This window comes from Juglans microcarpa x Juglans regia, chromosome 2D, assembly GCF_004785595.1.
Source record: "Juglans microcarpa x Juglans regia isolate MS1-56 chromosome 2D, Jm3101_v1.0, whole genome shotgun sequence".
In the NCBI taxonomy this organism is placed as follows: domain Eukaryota; kingdom Viridiplantae; phylum Streptophyta; class Magnoliopsida; order Fagales; family Juglandaceae; genus Juglans; species Juglans microcarpa x Juglans regia.
Window position 1 is genome coordinate 5,966,201 of NC_054596.1, and position 17,358 is coordinate 5,983,558.

General features: G+C 40.8%; 1 protein-coding gene across 7 annotated transcripts in view; it reads left to right on the forward strand.

Moving 5' to 3' along the window:
* The window catches only part of LOC121248118 (kinesin light chain 3), a 32,660-nt gene that overhangs the window by 11,013 nt on the left and 4,289 nt on the right, over positions 1-17,358 (forward strand). For 4 of the 7 annotated variants that reach the window (XR_005937396.1, XM_041146479.1, XM_041146477.1 and 1 more), the window contains exons 13-16: positions 50-95; positions 1,554-1,681; positions 3,149-3,257; positions 4,527-4,592. Coding sequence is in view for 6 of the 7 variants with exons in the window: in XM_041146479.1 (XP_041002413.1) it covers positions 50-95; positions 1,554-1,681; positions 3,149-3,257; positions 4,527-4,592 (349 nt within the window). In the remaining variant the exon portion in view is untranslated. The remainder of the gene's footprint in view (positions 1-49; positions 96-1,553; positions 1,682-3,148; positions 3,258-4,526; positions 4,593-17,358) is intronic. The other 3 variants (XM_041146480.1, XM_041146481.1, XM_041146478.1) reach the window with 1 other exon arrangement.

The window sequence follows — 17,358 nt, forward strand, 5'->3', positions numbered from 1 at the left end:
CAGTAATTTCCTGATGATTCCAAATGATACAAGTTTCTTATCCTTGTAGGTGTCTAGATGCCCGTAAAACATTACTTTCAGAAGACCATATTCAGGTCTGCTGTTTTTACAGCTTGAGTTCATATAATATGTTGTCAAACTTGGATTTTTGTAATTTGCACAATTTAAGTGATTTATAGACTTCTTGTCATTGTATCTATAGTTTTCTTTCTTGATGTATAGACAAGGTCGTCTTTAATTATTAGTCCTAAATAAAGAAACAATACACGTCTTTGCATTTATTTATATATTTGTTGTGGATCCACTTTATCTATATCTCCTCACTTCTTGCCATGTTTCAAGAATGATTCTTGTTTAATAAAAAGGATGAACACTTTCCAGAAATGTTCCGCAATGCATCTGGTTCCACAAAAAAAATTGAAAAAGAAGAAGATAAGACTTATGTAAATGGCAAGATAAGGCTATAAATGATGAATCAAATCTATCGGGGGAAAAATATATGCAACCACGTGTTAAAACAACCTGGTATCAAGACACAAATATACCGATTTTTGTGCAAAGGAATGATGCAAATTTTGTTTACTTAATGGGAATTTGTTACAATTTGTTAATTGTACAAGTTTAGAAAATTATCAAGCTTTACGATTGTTTTTCATGAGCAGAGAGCTGGCATTATGTGCCTGCTAGCTGTGACCAATTGTGCAATTTTAAGAGGTATAGAGAGAGAAGTGGGGTTGTGAGGAAGAAAGTGGGAGAAATGCGGTCAGTGTAGAGAGACTGAATTTTAATACCATGATTACTTGATTGTTTTACAATCAAAATGATCAAGCTTCCAAAGTGGAATGTATTTTCATAAAACCCAACTTAGTTTTGCCAGTTAACAATAACAGTGATAACTGATCTCACTGAAGAGAAGGTGGATCTGTTATACCTAATATTTTAAACTAGCATTTTCCTTAAAATATAGCATTGAGATTTATTTTGTTGTTTTGAGAGTTTCAAGGAGTTTTGTACACTTATGGTTGAAAAAACCAAGTTTGAGTTTGTACTTACTGGAATGACTACATTTCAATTTTACTAACAAAAATGTTTCACTTTTCTATGTTCATAACCAGCAGATTCTCTACATTGTTCCTTCTGCTAATTTCTGCCAGCAATTTGCATCACTCTATGTCTGGTTTTGCTCTTGCTGGTGGTTGCTATGCATAAAGTTGGAAATGACTCCATAAACTCTTTGACAGCATTTGCTTTGGGTTCTATATGATGACCAACTCTGATTTCTTTTGACTATTACTTAAGTTCCCACATGTAAAATTTAACTAACGTTGACCTCTTTAATGTGAATGTCTCGATGATTATATGAAATTCAGCAGTTTGGTGATTTTCTTTTTATGTTGATATCCAAGCTGATGCCTAAACTCATTTGTTTCATTTAGTTATTATTTGAACCACTGCCTATTCTTTTTTTTCTCCTGTTTGTTGATAATACAAATGCTACGAGGAAAATATATCATACCTCTTGAATGAGGCTTTCTCTCTTCCTCCATCGGCAGATTGGTGCCAACATGCTTCACATTGCTAGAGTGGCAATGCTTAATTCCAACCAATTGAGGAAATTGGGTATTTCTGGAGCGAGCGAGGAGCTTGAAAAGGCAAAGGATCTTTTAGATAATTCGATAAGGTTTGTGTTCTTTTCCCACTATATAAGTATATCTCAGGTTAGGGTGGTATCAAAGTTAAGCTGCTATTCGTTCTTTGAATTGTTTTAATAGTACCATGATTACTACTATTCTTTTCAAACTTCTTCATTTTTCCTGCTAAAGGCTTCACTGCCTATTACCATGAAGTTTACTTCTTATTGGTGTTTTAATTATGTGTAATAGAGAAAACAGAAGGGGATTGATTCTCGTGATGTTCATAATAGTGAGAGAGAGGGAGAGAGAAGGCTTTGTACTAAATTAGAAAAATTATATAAGATATTCATTCTCCATGTCGTTTGAAAATATGAAATTGGTACTTAAAGAGAAAAACACTTGCCGCAGTTTCATTCTTTATATGGGATTTAAACAACACAACCTCAGTTCTGTTTGATAACATGTTAACTCAAGAAGGGGAAAAACATGCTAATGTTGTTAATTTCATCAATACCTATTCCTCTGTCCCATATTGTTTGTCATGTTTAGAAAATCTAAGGTATGTCATTAATTGTATCATATTTAAAAGAAAAGGGTACAATTTTCCAAAGCTACCCTCCTTATTTGAACTTAAATAAAGCGAATGAAAAAAGGCATGTTCATTTTTTAATTGAGTCAAAGTGAAATTATGAAAATTATTAAAGTTATTTCCATTGACTTTCTTGAGTGGAAAATATTTTTGGACATCCTAAAAAGGAATAGAGGACCAACAATTTGGTACAAAGTCAGCAAAAGGAAGCGGGAAATGGGAAAAAAGATAACTTCTATAGTGCTTACATACCTTGCAATGTAGTATTTTTTGCCTAATTTTTTGATAGGATTGTGTAAGTTTTCAAGCTTTTTGAAATTGATGCATTTGTTTTAGCACTTGAGCTCGAGAATCTCATGGAATTAGAATTTGCAATCTATGGGATAAGCAATCCAACGTAAATGCACGTGATTTGCAATTTTGCACCCCTTTTCTTTGATATTTGACATCTTGGCGTTGGTAAATCTGCTCCATTCATAGATGACCAAGAGTGAGAGTTTCTTTAACTTTATTTCAAGACTTTCCAATAATTTCCACATGTCAAAACCATAATTTTTTAATTTAAACATTTTTGCTTTAGGATGAGCAACCTGTGCCCCAAGTCCCAGCTTTAAAATTTACAGTCTCTTCAAGAAGTCAATTATATATCTTCTAGTACAAAAACGTCACTATCTATGGAGAGACTGTACTTTTGATATCATAAGCTGTTTATTCTTCACTTGCGTATGCCAGCGAGTTCCTGAAAAAATACTGCTATTTTTGACTGTGATGTAAGTTTCCAGCATGCGTCACTCTTTTTTTCTTTTTGAAAAAATCAGCATGTTGCCAAATCTTGTAAATTTGCTCATATCTTTTTCCCTAGATTCCCTCCTGCTATGTTGATTCTTACAGATTGATTAGTCATGCTGCTCTGTTTTCATGATAGGATAGCAAGGCGAGTTTTAGATAAACTAAGTAAACAGAAAGGCAACTTGAGGAGTTATGGTGCACCTGGAGAAACAAGGAAGGATGCTCGTGTGGCATTGATCATACTGGTCAGTTTCTCTATACTTTTTCTGAGATTCATGGAAATTCTGTTTTGGTTTTCAAGATTCTCCTCTTTTTTTTTTTTTTTTCCTTGTTCTTGATTAGCAGCCAGAAGCTGTATTTGATGGCAACTTTTTAATCTTGACTACTGAAACTCTTATTTAGAATGATTTCATTATATTCTTCTTATCGGTTAATATTCATATATATTTGTATTTTTGCATATTGGTTCTGCTTTATACAAGGTAGACAAGGTAATGACTCCCATCGAACCAGATAATATGATGGGAACATCTGTGGTTTATAAGCTTTATAGGTGTATAAATGTATGTGTACGCGCGCGCGTGTATATATATATATATATATATATATGTATATATATATGCCCTTTATATGATTACCTCCTCATCCAGATTAAATTACCTTTCTGGTGAGGTCCATTTTATATCCAAGAATGGTGGATTCACAAACAGAAATGCTAATGCTGCCACTAATCTAGAAACGGATTTAAGTTCCATAAAAGTTAAAAGTTAGAAGCATTGCTAGATTTAGAGGTGCAATAAATGAAGCTGTAACGACATTCAAAAGCTGCACCGAAGTAATACACAAGTATAGAGATATGGGGTACCTAACCTGTAGCCGTAATCATTTGGATAATATCAACTCCTCTCAGAATCACTCCCAAGCTGGCAATAGGTGGTGAACATAAAACTCGAGAACCTTCAAGGTGCTGTTCATTGGAAAAAGTTCTGAAACAGCATAAATTATGTGGGTTCATATAACTGCAACATATGAATATATCAAAACATGTTGTCGCATGATAAAAACAAAGCCGCCCAGAATGCTGTCTCTCTCTCTATATATATGCTTATTGATTGACTATTGTAGTTGTCTCTTGGGTTTGAATGGTTATTATTATTTTTTTTGAGGTCCCTTGCTATTAAAGTGATATGTGTGTGATGCTGATATTCTGCCATCTAGAATAAACTAAAAGGCCCAAGTTAGTGGTCTTGGATGCTGAATGGGTACTGTTTGAGTATTGCAGCTTTTGCTTGAGTTCATATTGTTTAGTATTTTTGGATCTGATGCCACTGAAAGTAATAAATGATGTCACACTATCAATTGTTAGTGTGGAATAGATTGAAAGATAAAAATAAAACACATTAATGTAGTCATCTTAGATGTTTAATATACCTTGGTTCTAACTCTTGACATTACCTTGTATGGTTGCTAGAACTTCCAATATGAAATTGATGAATTTGTTGTACTGCTTGCAGTTGCAATCACTCAATGCTCTCGGTCGCCTACAGATTACCAAGCAAGAAGATTCACAGGATTCTCAGGTTAGTAATCAAGACTTTTAGTTTTTGCCCATGCGAGTGGCCTATTGCATCTAAGGTTTTGTTTTTTCTCCTTACACATGCGAAATATCACGCAGCTGGTGTTTCTTCGTTGATAGCTTTCTGTTAATGGCGTAGGAATATTGCGGTTTTCCTTTTCATTGACGTTGGTGGCTATGGGTGTTTGATAGTGTATTGTTGCACTGGATAATGCCCTCCATGAGAAAGGGCGTTATGTATTTTTGAGTGAGAAAGGGCGGAAAGGGGTGAAAAATATGATAGTGGGGGTGGGGACTGCTAGGTGGTTTTGTAGAGCTCTGGAGGGTGGTCTAAAGGCTATAGATAGGGGCTTCTACTTTGCTCATAGGGATGGGGACAGTGGCTATATTGCTTGAAGCTGCTCCAATGCTTGAGGGACTTACATGGTTCTAGTGGAGTATGGAGATGGTGGGAGAAGGAGTTTCATCTTTATCCCTGAAGGCAGAGGTGGTATGGGCTGGAGGAACCTAATGGTGGTGTTGCAGGACGCTGTTAAAGGAGATGTTGTTTTGACGGCACCTGCGAAACCTTCATATGGAGTTCTTCCATTGTCATTCAGGGAGGCACTAGTACGTCTACATGAGGGGCCTTGGGTTGCGAAGGGGTCAGAGATGACAAGATTGCCCAAGTCTGGTGGTGTTCCATCTTTGGAGAGGGGTCAATGCAACGACGTTAATGGCAGGGGTGGTGTTGGTCCGAATAAGGAAGCTTTTGTAGGGGCCTTAGCTGTTATCGAAACACGCTTGGGAAAACTAAATGATTTAGTTGGTTGGCTGAAACGCATCGTTTTGGGGTAGGATATGGAACTTCACAGGGGCTTAGGAAAGGGACAGGCCTTGGGCCCAGTAGATGGGCCTCAGCCCAAGGTCATTCTCGACCCAGCAGTTGACTTCGTCGGGAGATTTCCAAAGGCTGCTGCTGACCCGTTGGCCCGTGGGCCCAAATCAATATCGCCGATGAGGCCTCAAGTGGTCTTGCCGCAAGTGATCGCGCCGATGGTCTTGCCGCAGGCCGTCGCTCCATCAGCAACGGCAACTATGCCAATGGGTCCTCTTCCAGAGTGTGAGGGTCTGGTTCGAAGCCAAATCGAGGGAACTCTTCCTCTTTTGGCTGTGGGACCTTTACAGACATGTCCGACGGTGGTCGCCAACACGGTCTCGACTCAGGTAACACTGGCTAGGGTGGTAGATCAAATTCTACCGTCGCGTGAGGAGGAGAAATCGCAAATTCCGTCTACGTTTTGTAGCTTTCAAGAAGTTGACTCCCAGAAATCGCCGATCCATAACTTAGAACCCTCATTTCTTTAGTTGGGTCTTTGTTCTACCTACGATGACCATCTGGAGGTATTATCGGAAGAAGGGGAAATAAGGAGGGGGGTTTTCTTGGAAGATAAAGCTGGGAGGTTATCGCAGGGACTCTTGGAGGTTAATGTGGACTTCTCGGATTCTCATGCAGTGGACAAAGTGGGCACTGTAGTAGAATGCAAAGGAAACAATCTGTTTGGGGGGGAGGGAGACGCAGTAGTAAGGGAGCCTTTTCCATTGTACTGTTCGTTACCGAATGACTTTTGAGTTCTCTGAGTGGGTATTCCAAATGGTAAAGGACATCCAACAGGTTGTGGGTATGAAATGTGTGGGATATGAACAACAGTTTATGGCCCTCCTCATGTCCATTGAGGTGAGTCATACTCAGTCCAAGAAAGCTGATTCAAGAGAGCTTAATAGGCTTAATTGGTCGTTGAATGAGGGTAGCTCAAGCCGCGTTAGGTCCAAAGGGAAGGGGTCGGTTGTGTCTTTATGAAGCCAAAAATTGTGTCTTGGAACGTTCGCGGGTTGAACGAGGCTAATAAACGGCTACGCATAAAAAATCTTCTTCGGGATTGGAAAGCAGATATTGTATGTTTACAAGAAACCAAACTGAAATTGGTAAACAGAAAACTCGTGAGAAATGTGTGGGGTTGCCCGTATGCAGATTGGGCCTATCTTGCTTCTAAGGGGGCATCGGACGGTATTTTGGTGATGTGGGATAAAAGGGTTGTGGAGAAGATGGAGGAGTTTGTAGGGGAATTTATAGTGGCTTGCTCTTTTAAGATGGTAGAAGATAATTTCTTGTGGGCTTTTGCAGGTGTTTATGGACCAAATGCTGACAATATTAGAAGTTGTTTGTGGGATGAACTGGCTGTTATCTGTAGTGGGTGGGAACTTCCTTGTTTCATAGGAGGAGATTTTAATGTAGTAAGGTTCTCTAGTGGAAGATCTGGAAGCACTCGATTACATCCAGCCATGGTTGAATTTTCAGAGTGCATTTTTTACCTAATCTAGTTGAACTCCCTCTAGTTGGCGGTCTCTTCACATGGTCTAACAGTCAAACTTGGTCCCTTTTGGATAGATTTTTAATATTGTCGGACTGGGAAAGCCATTATCCGGAGGTATGTCAGAAGCGACTGCCACGCCTATGCTTGGATCATTTTCCCATATTATTAGATGGAGGTAGTATTCAAGGAGGTCGTCGTTATTTCAAGTTCGAAAACATGTGGCTTAAAAGCGATGACTTCGTGGAGATGGTAAGGCATTGGTGGTCTTCTTATCAGTTTTATGGTACCCCTCTTATATTCTTGCAGGCAAACTGAAAGCGTTAAAGGAAGATTTAAAGATTTGGAATTTCCAATCGTTGGGAAATATAGGGGAGCAAAAGAAATCTCTAATGGAGGAGTTACAGAATCTTGAAAGGATTATTGAGGATAGGGCTCTTACCCCAGAGGAAGCTTCATGTAAGACAGCGCTGCCATCAAAGTTGGAAAGGGTTTTAACTTTAGAAGAGATCTCTTGGCAACAGAAGTCAAGAGCTCTTTGGTTGAAGGACGGGGATTGAAGCACAAAATTCTTCCATAAAGTGGCTAACTCTCATCGGAGAACTAACTCTATTGAGATGCTGAAAATCAACGATAGTGATTGCACTGAGGCCACTGTGATCCGGGAACATGTGGTGAATTTCTATGATCATCTATTTACAAAAAATGAGGGCTGGAGGCCCAAACTAGATGGACTTGGTTTTGAGTTCATAGAACCATAGACATCATCCTGGTTGGAAAGATCTTTTGAGGAGGTGGAGGTATTGGATGTGGTTCGAAAGCTGGTAAAGGATAAAGCACCAGGTCATGATGGCTTTACGATGGGGTCTTTTCAAACTGTTGAGGGAAAAATGAGTTAATTGGCATATTCTTGTGAAAGCCTATGTAAAGTTGAGTTGTAACAAGTGTTGATGCATTGGTACTTGAAAAAGATTGAAGTGTGCTCAACATGGCTCGACTGGCGCTCGACTGGCGCTCGAGCGGAACCTTCCAGAGAGGTTCGCTTGATGGGCGCTCGACCTGGCACTCGAGCGGAACCTTCCAGAGTGGTTCCCTCGATGTGTGCTCGACGCAGCGCTCGAGCGGAACCCAGGCAGAGTGGTTCGCTCGAGGTGAGCTTGACGTGGCGCTCGAGCAGAACCCATCCAGAGTGGTTCGCTCGATGTGCGCACGACTCAGCGCTCGAGCGAAATTCAAACAGAGTGGTTCGCTCGAGGTGAGCTTGACGTGGCGCTCGAGCGGAATCCATCCAGAGTGGTTCGCTCGATGTGCGCTCGATGTTGCGCGCGAGCAGAACTCATCCAGAGACGTGCGCTCTACCTTCGCTCGACACCTCGCTCGAGCGGTTTTAGAAGATAACGTGCGCTCGACCTTCGCTCGACACCTCGCTCGAGCCAATGTTCAAGACAACCTAAAAATTCATGTTTTGAGCGCCGTGACTTGCTGGGACTATAAATAGAATAGATCATTTCTGTTCTATGGTGTGGAAAAATAGAGCAAAACCCTAAGTGTTTCAAGAGCCAAAGAGAGAAACCTATTCCTCACCTTGTGAATCTCTTTTGGACAAACACAAATCCACCACACTACTCTCAAGATCAAATCTCATTCAAAGTCCATTGAAGTGGACGTTTTGTTGTCCGGAAGGTTTCCGAAGCTGCTGTTGATGCAGAGATCGAGAGGTTCTCGTGGAAAGCTATAGAAGGTCGGAGTTTCGACACTACATGCGTGTAGAGATCGAGTGGGTCACTCGTGATGTTGCAAGCCAAGTTTAGGAACTACAAAGGTTTTGTGAGTGTCTCTAAATTGGTTGTAATAAACTTTTTCTATAGTGGATTTCAGGTGGTGGCTTACACCCGGAGTGGTTTTAGAATTTGAAGACGTTCTTCAAATGAGTTTCCACTTCGTGACCAAATCCATGTATTGATTATTTGTATGATTTGTGTCATCTTTTATTTGCTTCTTGCAATTAATTTTTATTAGTCCACAAAATTTGAACTGCACCTATTCACCCCCCTCTAGGTGTTGTATGGGATAGAACCACTGCTTTTTCAATTGGTATCAGAGCGGGTTCACTCCGCTAGGATTCAGTTCCTGAGTGTGTTCCTGCTATAGTGGTTCAAATGGATAAGTTTCAATCTCTCACATCACCACCATATTTTGATGGAAACAACTATGCTTGTTGGAAAGTCCGAATGAGAGCATTCGGACTTACCATCCCAACTAGAAAATGGATCAATTAGACACTCAACAATGACTGTCGGGCTAGGAGGAGAAGTCCGTGTATAGGGATACCCTAGATTTGCCACACGCGGGGCATTTAGCAAGTCCGCTAACATGCCCGGAGTCACCCGGAAGACAATGTTCCGGAGACTAACATCAAAAGAGCCATCATCAGAGATGGCATGAATGTTGGAGTAAAACTCCTTTAACCAACTCCATAGAAGGAGTGGGATGACCAGTGGTCAAGGCCAGCCACTGGCGAGACTCAAAAATGTGTGGGATAATAGTCTCAGAAAACTCACCAATGAGAACTTCCCGCTCGACAATTAGAGAACGAGTGGAAAAATTTTGAGCGTAGAGTTCTCTTGCACGAGGATTGCGAAAATGTGCTTGAGCGGGGGCTGGAGGATTTTGGCGTGAACGAACTCTTCGAGACATGACTGAAGCTGGACAAAATCAATGACCGTTAGACAAGGCTAAAGGTAATGTGAAATGCCCAAAGCTTGATGAATGCACATGCCTAATTGTGAACCAAGCCAAACTTATGTAATGTTGCTAAAACTATGACAAAATGCACAATGCACATGCCCACTAACACAATATAACAACCAAGTTTGCATTTTTGAGCACTTCAAACTCAACTGAGCCAAGATTGGGTTTTAAACCCAATGGAGGTCCCAAGCCTCAATGCCAAACACTATCCCAACACTAGAATAGACAAAAATGACCATGGGAACAATGCAATACCAATGCATGATGAAAATAGGAAATCAAACTTCATTGATGCATTTCACCGAGCACTTGGAGTGCATCCAAGTACAAACCAAATGAAAAACCCCTTGGGGGTTCTATAAACCTCCTAAATACAAAGAGAATAGAAACGGACAACCAAGAGGTCCAACCAAACACCAAACAAACCAACAAAAATGCTCCATTTCGGAATCCCCAAATCTAAAGCCCTAATTACCGAAATGCATGTGTATGGAAATGCATGAAGAAATTCAAAATAAAAACCGAAAATGATTGATAAGAAACAAAGATTAGAGACTTATCGTGATTAGAAAGGGATTTCTTGAGAGAAATCAAGTGAAAACCCACGAAAAGAGAAGAGGGAAGCGTCGCGCACGAAGGGGGAAGAAGAAACGGCGCAGAGAGGAAAATAACAGGCTGGGGAAAAAGAAGGCACGTGGGGCTTTTTAAAGCGATTTCGCTCGAGCGGCAGTTAAGTTCGCTCGAGCGGAATCCCAAAATTCTCAATACTCAAATTTTTCATTCAGTGATTCAAGCATTAATGAAGTCAATTTTGAAGCTTGAAAAACACATCAAATGTAAAAGAGCATCATATTATCACAATTTACGCAAGTAGTAAAAACAGAGTATCACAGGTAAGATGAACATGCGTGTTTTGTGAGTCCTAACTCAATCAAGAAGTTTCAACCAAGATATGTGAGTGGGGTTAGGCTAAAACAAGAAACCATAAGTGCATGGGGAGCCTTTCCACAATACAGAAAGTAAAACCTAATGCTGCTAGGACCTAAATAGTTCTGTTTGAATTCATGCATTAGGATTGACCTATTGAGTAATATGACCCCTTTTTCTTTTTCTTCTTCCTCTTCCTCTTTTTTTTTATTTTTTATTTTTTATTTTTTATTTTTGATAGAGAATTTTCATAGGAGGAATTTTGATATATAATCATGAGGTCATCTAGCTCGTGGTCAATTCTGTATACACGTAGAGCTCCCTTACATCTTTGATTGCCTCCCCAAGAACTCATAGGTGGCAAAACAACAATTGTTTGAGCTGGAAGTGTAGTGTGTGATGCAGGTCACAACTTACAAATAGTACATATGTTTTAAACCTTTGTAACTTATAACGGTACATGATACAATTTTCAAAAGATATAAGTACCTAAAATTTTTAGAATTGACATCACTAACACTCTTTATCCCACGCAAGTGCAAAACATTATTCATGATTTTTAAGGAACACACACAACATGCTTTTAACAAAACAAAAAAAAAATGAAGAAGAACTATACACAAAAAAAAAAAAAAATGCGTGAATGCATGACCATCAGTCTATACCATGTCTGGTCTGCTCCTCCCCCTTTCTCATCCACACTTGTCTCACTTTTGGATGATTCACCTTGTCAACCTTCTGGCTAGTAGTCAATTGGTCTAACTTCACATTGATAATCTCATTTTGTTTGATCAAGACCATGACTTGGTTCCACAAGTTTTGATACCCTTTTCTTGAGTAGGGCTTTTCAATTCTCTTAGGATGGTCCCTAAGCTCAAAACAGTTTGGTCGAATGTGACCAATCTTACCACAATTGTGACAAACGTGGTTTGCCTTGTGAACTTCATGTCTCATGAAGGGTGAGACATACCTAGAAGCATTCAAGAACTTCTTACTCTTTTTAGAAGGATAGACAATCCTACTTTTAGAGAAAGTAGGAGCATGATCATAATGATTTTTTAACTTGAAGCAATCTGGTCTAACGTGACCAACCTTCCCACAATGATGACATATAGGGCTTGTGTTGCGAGCTCCTTGTCTCTTGGGAGGTGGGACAGGCTTTTGCACATGTAGGGGTTTCTTACCCTTTTTCAAAAGTTGTGCTTTGCCATTCTCATTCGATGCAGGAACAAACATTATTTTTCCTACCTTTTTGCATGGGGTTTTTGAAGTTGAAGCCACATCAGATTTCCTTTCAATATATCCTATACCTCTCTTGTCACCAAAGGAATTTCCTGAGTTTAGGATTTTGTCAAGCTTTTGTTTCCCAGTAGACAAATTTTTTAACTTATCGTTTAACAAAATCAACTCACTTTCCTACATTTTCATTTTATTCTCGAGTGACACATTCCTCTTTTGCAACTGATCGGTTAGACAAATGGCTTCATTCAATTTACCTTGGAGATCCTCATTTTCACTTTTGCAAATATCTATATTCTCAATATGTGCTTTATTGAGTTTCCTCAATTTTACACATTCTTTGTACAACTTCTCATAGATTTCTTCCAACTCATCATCATCCCCGGATTCACTTCCGGATACACTCTCATTTTCAGACGTTGATCCACTTCTGTGACTTTGGCCACAAACAGAAGAAGTGAATGCCATGCAGTTGCGATTTTTCTTTGGAGAGGGACTCTTAGAATTATTATCACTTAAAGAAGCACCATTTGCTTTCTCTATGGCCTTTTTGTAATTTGCACACTCAAAGCGAATGTGCCCAAAACCATGACATTCATGACACTGAATATCAGATTGTACCCTGTCTTTGGTGGCTCTCGTATATTTCTTAGATCTCATTTCCTTATTTCCTGAACTGGAATTTCTATTAACTCTCTCAAACCTTTTCTTCTTATCTCTCCAGTTCTTTCTATTTCTAGATACAAACATTTTTATGAATTTTTTAGCATAAAAGGCTACTTCTTTGTCACTCATAGCCAACTCATCGGACGACTCATCAGATGACTCATTGATAGTGTTGAGGGCTATGGACTTATTTTTCTTATCCACAGGAAGAGTATGCTCATAGGTTTGTAGAGAGCCCACCAGCTCTTCAATTCTCATATTGTCCAAATCTTTGCTCTCTTCAATGGCAGTGACTTTGGAACGGAATCTCTCAAGAAGAGATCTGAGAATTTTTCTCACAATTCTATTCTCAGGGATTTTGTCCCCTAAATTAAAACTAGAATTGACAACATGATTGAGTTTGGCATAGAAGGCATCAAAAGTTTCATCATCTTTCATTCTAAGTTCTTCAAAACTCGTGGTCAGCATTTGAAACTTAGAATTCTTAACAGCCTTGGTACCTTCATGGGTAACCTCAAGAATGTCCCAAGCTTGTTTACAATTTTCACACATGGAGATTCGCTTGAACTCCTCCTGGGACACAGCCATGAAAATCGCATTCAGGCCTTTGTTATTCCAACCACACTCACTTATTTCATCCCTAGAGTAATTATCCACACTTTTGGGAGTTTGAACTCCCTCAATGATAACAACTGGTTCTCTCCATCCTTTTGTTATGGAAACCCACAGTCGTTCATCCACAGACTTTAGAAACGCTCTCATTCGGACTTTCCAATAAGCATAGTTGTTTCCATCAAAATATGGTGGTGATGTGAGAGATTGAGACTTATCCATTTGAACCACTATAGCAGGAACACACTCAGGAACTGAATCCTAGCGGAGTGAACCCGCTCTGATACCAATTGAAAAAGCAGTGGTTCTATCCCATACAACACCTAGAGGAGGGTGAATAGGTGCAGTTCAAATTTTATGGACTAATAAAAATTAATGGCAAGAAGCAAATAAAAGATGACACAAATCATACAAATAATCAACACATGGATTTGGTCACGAAGTGGAAACTCATTTGAAGAATGCTTTCAAATTCTAAAACCACTCCGGGTGTAAGCCACCACCTGAAATCCACTGTAGAAAAAGTTTATTACAACCAATTTAGAGACACTCACAAAACCTTTGTAGTTCCTAAACCTGGCTTGCAACATCACGAGTGACCCACTCGATCTCTACACGCATGTAGTGTCGGAATTCCGACCTTCTATAGCTTTTCACGAGAACCTCTCGATCTCTGCATCAACAGCAGCTTCGGAAACCTTCCGGCCAACAAAACGTCCACTTCAATGGATTTTGAATGAGATTTGATCTTGAGAGTGGTGTAGTGGATTTGTATTTGTCCAAAAGAGATTCACAAGGTGAAGAATAGGTTTCTCTCTTTGGCTCTTGAAACACTTAGGGTTTTGCTCTAGGGGTGGGCAGCGGGGCCCCGCCCCCGCTGCCCCGCCCGGCTTCCGCCCCGCCCCCGCATGGGCGGGCGGGTTAGCCCGCCCGCCCATGCGGGGGCGGGGTCCCCCGCCCCGCATAGAGAGGGTATAGCGGGGGCGGGGGGCGGGATGACCCCAGCGGGGCCCCGCCCCGCCCCGCCCCCGCCCCCGCCCCACATTAAAAAAAAAATTTTATTTATATATATTAAATAAATATATTGTATATAGATATACACAATTTATAAAAGACTTAAAATTATATTCAAGTCATTGGATTGTTTTGGCCTCCTAGGCCAATCTTTATATAGGAGGCCAAGGCAATACAATAGTCATCCTTAAGCAATGTGGGACTTAGTAGTAAGTCCCACATTGCTTAAGGATGACTATTGTATTGCCTTGGCCTCCTATATAAAGATTGGCCTAGGAGGCCAAATCAATCCAAAATCTAACTCTAATGAGTTTATATTTTTTTATATTTATAAATTTTAATTTATTATTTAAAATATATTATAATTTTGGTCTAAAAAAATATTTTTAGACCAAAAAATTTTTTTTTTTAATATAATGCGGGGGGCCGGGCGGGTGGGGGTTTTTCCCCCGCCCCCGGCACCGGGGCGGGGGACCCCGCCCCCGCCTCCAGGGGGCGGGGGGCGGTGGGGAAATCCCCAACCCCGCATGGTGCGGGGCGGGGTGCGGGGAAGGGCACCCCCGCCCCGCACCATGCGGGTAGCAGCCCTATTTTGCTCTATTTTTCCACACCACAGAACAGAAATGATCTGTTCTATTTATAGTCCCAGCAAGTCACGGCGCTCAAAACATGAATTTTTAGGTTGTCTTGAACATTGGCTCGAGCGAGGTGTCGAGCGAAGGTCGAGCGCACGTCTCTGGATGAGTTCTGCTCGCGCAACATCGAGCTCACCTCAAGCGAACCACTCTGGATGGGTTCTGCTCGAGCGCCACGTCAAGCTCACCTCGAGCGAACCACTCTGCCTGGGTTCCGCTCGAGCGCTGCGTCGAGCGCACATCGAGCGAACCACTCTGGAAGGTTCCGCTCGAGCGCCAGGTCGAGCGCCCATCGAGCGAACCTCTCTGGAAGGTTCCGCTCGAGCGCCAGTCGAGCCATGTTGAGCACACTTCAATCTTTTTCATGTACCAATGCATCAACACTTGTTACAACTCAACTTTACATAGGTTTTCACAAGAATATGCCAATTAACTCATTTTTCCCTCAACAGGTCCTTGAGTACCTTGCCCGGCTTGAAGCCCGATTTGATCGTCTTGATGCCAAAGTTGACAGCCTTCAGCAGCTTGTGACTAAACGTTTCAACGACATTGAGGAGCGGCTCGATGAAGATGATGGCAGTCAAACTGATGGGGACAGTTGAGACCCTTGGCGTTTGTGACAAAAAGGGGGAGTATAGATTAAGGGGGAGTGGTATAGAGATTTAGGGGGAGTAGCAAGAAAGCTGTAGGGGCAGCTTTTGTTTTTGTTGTGTGGGGGAGCAGTTATTTTTATTTGTATCGCATGCTGCTTGTGCTACCATTGTTTGTCTAAATTGAAAACAATGTATGTTTTAATTCTTAATGAAAAGTCTTTTCTGAGAACTGTGCTACAGATGTTTATGCTTATGAGATTATTTCTTGCATATTGTTATTGGTATGTTTAACCGTTTGCTAAGTGTTTGCAGAAATATCTCAATGTGCTCAAGACTTTTTGCCTGAAAAATGGGAATCCTGATTTGGGTGTGTTAGGATTAGGTCCTATGTATAGGTTAGAGGTTTTGTCACAGAAATGCCAAAGGGGGAGATTGTTGAGGGAAAAATGAGTCAATTGGCATATTCTTGTGAAAACCTATGTAAAGTTGAGTTGTAACAAGTGTTGATGCATTGGTACATGAAAAAGATTGAAGTGTGCTCAACATGGCTCGACTAGCGCTCGAGCGGAACCTTCCAGAGTGGTTCGCTCGATGTGCGCTCGACGCAGTGCTCGAGCAGAACCTTCCAGAGAGGTTCGCTCGATGGGCGCTCGACCTGTCGCTCGAGCGGAACCTTCCAGAGTGGTTCGCTCGATGTGCGCTCGATGCGGAACCGCACGAGCAGAACTCATCCAGAGACGTGTGCTCAACCTTCGCTCGACACCTCGCTCGAGCCAATGTTCAAGACAACCTAAAAATTCATGTTTTGAGCGCCGTGACTTGCTGGGACTATAAATAGAACAGATCATTTCTGTTCTGTGGTGTGGAAAAATAGAGCAAAACCCTAAGTGTTTCAAGAGCCAAAGAGAGAAACCTATTCTTCACCTTGTGAATCTCTTTTGGACAAACACAAATCCACCATACCACTCTCAAGATCAAATCTCATTCAAAGTCCATTGAAGTGGACGTTTTGTTGGCCGGAAGGTTTCCGGAGCTGCTGTTGATGCAGAGATCGAGAGGTTCTCATGGAAAGCTATAGAAGGTCGGAGTTCCGACACTACATGCGTGTAGAGATCGAGTGGGTCACTCGTGATGTTGCAAACCAAGTTTAGGAACTACAAAGGTTTTGTGAGTGTCTCTAAATTGGTTGTAATAAACTTTTTCTATAGTGGATTTCAGGTGGTGGCTTACACCCGGAGTGGTTTTAGAATTTGAAGACGTTCTTCAAATGAGTTTCCACTTCGTGACCAAATCCTTGTGTTGATTATTTGTATAATTTGTGTCATCTTTTATTTGCTTCTTGCCATTAATTTTTATTACTCCATAAAATTTGAACTGCACCTATTTATCCTCCTCTAGGTGTTGTATGGGATAGAACCACTGCTTTTTCACAAACATGTTGGGAGGTCGTGAAAGATGATATTATGAATGTGTTTCAGGAGCTTTTCTTGGCTGGGAAATTCAAGAAAAGCTTGAATGCTACTTTTATTGCTTTGATTCCGAAGAAATCTGGAGTTGTGGAGTTGAAGGACTTTAGACCCATTAGCCTCATTAATGGGATATACAAAATCATTTCAAAGGTGCTAGCTAACAGGTTAGGGGTGGCAATTGATAAAGTGATCTCAAAGCCACAAAATGCCTTTGTAAGGGGTCGTGAGATTCTGGACTCGGTCTTAATTGCAAATGAATGTCTGGATAGTAGATTAAAGTCTGACACTCCAGGTATTATTTGTAAACTAGATATGGAAAAAGCATATGATCATGTAAACTAGGAATTCCTCTTGTACTTACTGAAGAGATGTGGCTTTGGGGAGAGGTGGTGTATGTGGATCAGATGGTGCATTTCAACGACAAGATTTTCAGTCTTGATCAATAGTAACCCAGAGGGTTTTTTCAATAGCTCACGAGGCTTAAGACAGGGTGATCCCTTGTCTCCTCTACTT